At 33.7% G+C, this 6,547-nt stretch overlaps 1 protein-coding gene across 1 annotated transcript in view; it reads right to left on the bottom strand.

Moving 5' to 3' along the window:
* Positions 1-5,787: 5,787 nt before the first annotated feature.
* LOC107706930 (mesoderm posterior protein 2-like) overlaps positions 5,788-6,547 on the bottom strand; it is a 3,069-nt gene continuing 2,309 nt past the window's right edge. The window contains exon 3 of the mRNA XM_016510785.1: positions 5,788-5,841. Within this exon, the coding sequence (XP_016366271.1) occupies positions 5,788-5,841 (54 nt within the window). The remainder of the gene's footprint in view (positions 5,842-6,547) is intronic.

The following is a 6,547-nucleotide window of genomic DNA, read 5'->3' on the forward strand; positions in this document are numbered from 1 at the left end:
GTAATTATACTAATTATATACTAACTATAGCACTTTTCCTTAATCATACATAAATTTGAACATAAATCTTAATGCCTAATATATACACTACCAGTTTACAATATATTCAAATATAAGTTATTTTAAATTGTAACAATTTAATAAAATTTTAATAATATTTTTGTATTTTTGATCAAATAAATGCTGCCTTGTAGAGCATAAGAGACTTCTTTAAAAAAAAACATTAAAAATATATTACTGAACCCGAAATTCATATTTATAAATAGATGTAACTAGATGAACATGGTATATACTGTCTAAACATATACATCTTGCAATTTCACTCAAATATAAGTTATTTTAAATTGTAACAATTTAATAAAATTTTAATAATATTTTTGTATTTTTGATCAAATAAATGCTGCCTTGTAGAGCATAAGAGACTTCTTAAAAAAAAACATTAAAAATATATTACTGAACCCGAAATTCATATTTATAAATAGATGTAACTAGATGAACATGGTATATACTGTCTAAACATATACATCTTGCAATTTCACATACTAAACTTGAAGAGCAACTACATAGTATTTTTTAAATGATTAAAATTACATGTATTTTTTATTTGTCACAACAAAATACTATTTAAGTGAACTGAAAGAAAGCTAAAATATTATTTAAAAATACTGAAAAACATATAATGACCAGTTACAGCACTTTCCATTAATACATTTTAACATAAATCTTGATCCCCATGTTATTTGTCAGCTACCCAGAACAAAGCTAGTGTTGAAACGCTAAGTGCATGCACAATTCAATCGTATACAGTATTTCTGAGACATGCACCAATGGCTTCAGCGCTGCACTTTGTCTGAAGCTGACCAACCATAACGAAGAACTTCTATTTGTGTTTGTGTGTATTTTCCTGATGATCTCAGACTCCTGAGGCCCTGGGCTTTTCAAGGTCAATGCTAATTTACTGCTGATGACATGTTTGATTCAGGTCAGAGACGTTTGCATCTCAGATTACAAATCCAAATCATCCCCTGACTAACAAACACAGTAGCTCTACCGACAGATAAGATTTAGTTAATCAGTAAGTCTGGCTTCCATCAAAATATGTGAGGAGAGGAGCATGAGAAAAACACAATCACATCACACCCGCTCCTTCATGTTAACATGATTAACACCATTCTGATTACATTCATAGCTAGACATGAAGCTTTGACCTCAGGGGTCTGAAAATGACACCTTCTTAGGGCTCCTGTAGTGATGAAGCAGATGATGGTGGTGGACGAGATCAGTGACTGCAGTTCCCACAAACAGAAGTGTCGTATTTGACTCCTGCATCAACAGAGACACACATATATACATCGATATCAACATAAATGATATATGTTGCAATGTCATCCGAAAGTTCTCAGCGATGTGCTCAATGAATGTGATCACAAATGATGTATTAGTTTCATTTTAAATGTCAGTTTTAACTAAGAAGACTGTGTAATTTCCTAATCAAAGGTGTGAGGTCACACCTCTGAAATGTTTACGGTGTTAGTTCAGAAAGATCTCATGGACCAGAAAAACACTAGTCCTGACAGACATGCTGGTTTTTAGCTCTATTTGAACTCACATGTGACTGTAGATTGCAGATACGACATTGGAATTTGGTAAACCGAACTAAACTACCAGAATGAGAGGGTGTCTTACATAACTTAAAGGAATAGGTTATCCAAAAATAAATATTTGCTGACAATTTACTCACCCTCAGGTCATGCAAGATGTAGACAATTTTGATTCTTCCTCAGAAGAGATTTGGAGAAATGTAGCATTACATCACTTGCTCACCAATGGATCCTCTGCAGTGAATGGGTGCCGTCAGAATGAGAGTCCAAACAGCTGATATAAACATCACAATGATCCACAAGTAACCCACACCACTCCAGTCCATCATTTAACATCTTGTGAAGTGAAAAGCTGTGTGTTCGTAAGAAACAAATCCATCATTAATACGTTTTCTTACATCATTAAACTTCCAGCTACAATATGAGTTCTCTATCCACAATACTGCTTTCACCAGTGGAAAAAAAGTCGTCTTGTCTGAATCAGGAGAGAAATATACACAAATCAAGCACTGTTTACAAGCAAAAACAGTACAAACAGTTATAAAAATGTTGGTGGACTTTGATGTGAGAGGACAACAGGGGATGGACTTTTTCACTGCACGAAGCATTATTATAGATTATGGACTATGGATGGATATGGATATGGATGAGGACTATTTTGGTCAGAAACAAGTGTTTCAAGTTTAAAATGCCTAAATGATGGATTTATTGTGATGTTTTTATCAGCTTAGACTCATTTTGAAGGCATTCACTGCAGAGGATCCACTGGTGAGCAAGTGACGTAATGCTACATTTCTCCAAATCTGTCCCAGTGAAGATCTCGTTTTAAGGAAATTAGATTTTTTAGGTGAACTAACCCTTTAATTTGGGGGATTTCCTCTAACTTTGTTTAACACCCAAGTGATTATGAGTCGATTAACACGTGATTGTTACACATTCACACATTTTAATTGTGTATTTGCCTTCCAAGATGAAAGAGCTGAATGCGTGTATTTGACATTGGGATTTGCACATCAAATATCCCCCACAAGCTGGCAAAATAAACTTTGTGGGCTAATTCCACAACTTACTGTAATTCACACACAACTGTTCTATGCATTTAAAATGCAACTCGCTCACATTAGGACATGAGTATTGTGAGGGAGGTCTCAACAACTAAGTTTGAGGCTAGACTTCGTGGCGTGAACAGGCTTTTCACAGTCAGTTGAACTTCATTAGCAGCAATAGGCTTCACTTGTCACAGACTGATGAATACACCACATCTGAAGGATCATGCTTGGATGGAATACACTACAACTTACAAAATAAATAATATCTGTGATCAGAGGTCAATGTAGTTTCCTTTCTGGTTCTTGTTTTAGTTAAATCAACCAGGAAATGTCACATTTGCTTGGTTATTATGATGCAGCTATGTGCCAGCTTTAACAGATTTAATGTTACTCAATACAATTACAAGATTCATTGAATCAGAACATAACAGACAATCTAGTGGCAATACATTGTACACAGGCCAACAGACGTGGAAACAGCTAATGAGGGTGAAATATCTTCCAACAAGCGGTAAAGATCCATCAGGAATAGTTATTAAACTACAGATGAACAAAAAACCAAATCAAGTTTCCATTGATTTTGCCCAAACACTTTACTTTTGCTCTTAACTCTTGTTGTTTTCTGAGGAAGCCTGAACATTAGTTCAAATGTATTTCTTAGAATTAAATAGTTTGGCAGTACCATGGTATAATCACGTGGTGATATTTGGATATATACCATGGTACTGAATGTTTACAATAGTGTTTACATGGTGCTTCACAATTAGAATACCAAGGTATAGGTCCAGAAACCTTGGTATTGCCAAAATGTACAGTATTGTTCAAACGTTTGGGATTGGTAAAATCCCAGATTGGTTTTTGCATGTCTATAGTGATCACCAAGGCTGTATTTATTTGATCACAAGTACCATAAACAGTAATAGAATAATGACACTGAAAGACTGACAACGTAATCTCATCTGACAGCAAATACTGAACCAGAACAACGCGTTATTCTCAGGCACTTATCTTCAACTGCGTCTGACAGAAGATTTGTTTGTCTGAGCCGTGAAACTCTTACTTTACAATGAATAAACAGCTTTTTTATAAAAGTTTATAACTAGCCCATATGTGACTCTGGACCACAAAACCAGTCTTAAGTCACATAGGTTAATTTGTAGCAATAGCCAACCAAACACTGTGGGTCAAAATTATAGATTTTACTTTTATGCCAAAAATCATTAGGATATTAAGTAAAGATCATGTTCCATGAAGATATTTTGTAAATTTCCTAACGTAAATATATCAAAACTTAATTTTTGATTAGTAATATGCATTACTTAGGACTTCATTTGGACAACTTTAAAGGCGATTTTCTCAATATTTTGATTTTTTTCTGCAGCCTCAGATTCCAGATATTCAAATAGTTGTATCTCGGCCAAATATTGTCCTATCCTAACAAACCATACATCAACGGAAAGCTTATTCAGAAAATTGACACTTATGACTGGTTTTGTGGTCCAGGGTCACGTATGTCATTGAAGTTGATGAAGAGGACAGCGTCTGACATTTTTCTCGACAGTTATATCAAAAAACTTCAACAACTGCGTCTGCGTCAGATTGGTTAGGTAATATTACTCACAGTCTACCAGAAATACTTTTGATAATATTTGTCTGTGATTATTTGGTAGGCTAATCATTTGTCCGCTTGCAAGTAAGGCCTACTGATAGAACATATTTGTTTATTAATATGACGATCAGTACCGAACTTAGGCTATGCTTTCAGTCATGTTAATATGTTTGATATTATTTGTTCATATCATTTGCCACATCAGTTACTGACTGACATGGTCGCCAAGTTACGTTGCGGCAATGAATAGGCTACAGGAATTTCACTTTTACGGTTGTCACTCACAACGTAACTTTGTTACCTTGTCACGACGAAAGTTTGGTCATATTGTGTGCTGCATTTCTTTTATTACGATTATTTAATATTTGTACCGTTATACAGTGCGTGCTATCGTTTCCGCGTAGAATTCAATAGGCCTATTCGCTTCTGCCATCCATGACTAAGGTCTAAACTGATTGCTCAATAACATTTCTACACCGATTTAATTTCATTTAGGCGTACACAATACACGTTCAAGTGGTCATCTTGACATAAATCCACCCTCGTATTAAAAAGTAGGCTACGTCTTATGAGCTACAGGTCAAAACGCATTAAAGACGTACTTAACTCACTTATAAACGCGGTCAATCATCAGTTTACACCTATATTAACGTGTAAAACAAACTTTCACTCTGTCTTTTGTTGTCAACAGTCAATTTCAAAAGATAAGAACGAAGTATGTTTATTTTTTACTTTTTAGTACGTAGAGGTTATTTTACTCGGACTTTACTGGCATCTGGTGACAGGTTGGACTTTTTAACTCAAGCGATCCTGAATCCGGAAGTAGTTGAGGAGCATTGTGGGACATGTAGTTCCCACATTTAGGTGGTAGAAAGTTAGCAACCCAAACCACAAGTGATTTACAGGGACAAAATATTATTTTGTCATGTTATAGCTGACCATCTACAAATATAACTGACCACTATATTATGTAAATTTTGTGCCAATAACAAAGGCCAGTTTATGATAAAGCTGTATAATGTCATCACTGTTAGTGAATGTTGTCAGATGACCAATAGAGGGCGCTACATGTAATGTTTTCTTTAGACTCCCATGCCAAGTCTTCCTGGCTGTGATTCAGAAAGGACAGAATAAACACCACGCATAAAAAAAATAAAAAAATAAAAAAAAAATTTATATATAAAATCCCTCTTTGATTTCTATTTATAAATGTTAGATATATTTTAATGAACATAATATTACATTTTTTATTGTAGTCAACATGACTGAAACACCAGTGTATAGAGAACAGGAAAAGAGAAACTATTTGTAATAATGCATGTTTTATTATAAATACGTATCAAATATAGTTTTGTATTTACATAGGACAGACAAGGATAACACATATAACTTAAATTATAAGAATAACAGGATTAACTTTGATTCACATTTATTGCTTTCACAAGCCAAACAACCACATCCATTTACTGCACACAGTACAGTAGTAGGCACCAGTCTTGCATTGGGTGTGATGGAGACGTTTTTGCGGTCAGCTCCAGTAAGCTTGAGGAACAAGATGATAGCCAAAGTTTCTGCCATACACCTGAAACAGAGGATTAGATAGATAATTGGTTAGAGTACAGTACTTTAAAATATGTTTGTTTGCTTGATTTGTTCATTTTCAACTGTTAATTGCATGACTCTGATTGTGGCATTATTTTCAAAGTAAGAAAAATTGCCTTGTATTCAGTGCTCATAACATATATATATATATATATATATATCTGAATTCAGATATTATTTTGCCATCTGTAAATATATTTGAAATATATTTGTTAAATATATGAAGATAGTTACATTGATATATAAAAATAAAATATATATATATTTTGTCTTATCAAGCAAATAATTATTTTATTAGTTTTCCTATTATTACATGTATTTATTCATTTTCCTGAAGGTTTTGGTTATTTAAAGTGTTGAAAAGTGAAAATAGTGACCAGATACACTTGCAGTATCTAAAATATGACCGTTTACCAATGATCTTCAACCTGGTGTTTTGCGACACCTGGAGGGTCAGTTGCGTTACTGCAAGGGGTCTGCCAGTTATTTTTTGATTTCAGATTAATTAAACTTAACTAAAGTTAAAGTTCAGCTAAATATTAATATCATTAAAACAAATGAAGTAATATTAAAAAGTAATGTACAAATAGATGACTGTACATAAATAATGATTTTTACTGCTTCTGCACTATTTATATATATATTTCTACATATATATATACATACACACACACACACACACACAC

The sequence above is a fragment of the Sinocyclocheilus rhinocerous genome, unplaced genomic scaffold, assembly GCF_001515625.1.
Source record: "Sinocyclocheilus rhinocerous isolate Xijiao unplaced genomic scaffold, SAMN03320098_v1.1 scaffold265, whole genome shotgun sequence".
In the NCBI taxonomy this organism is placed as follows: Eukaryota; Metazoa; Chordata; class Actinopteri; order Cypriniformes; family Cyprinidae; genus Sinocyclocheilus; species Sinocyclocheilus rhinocerous.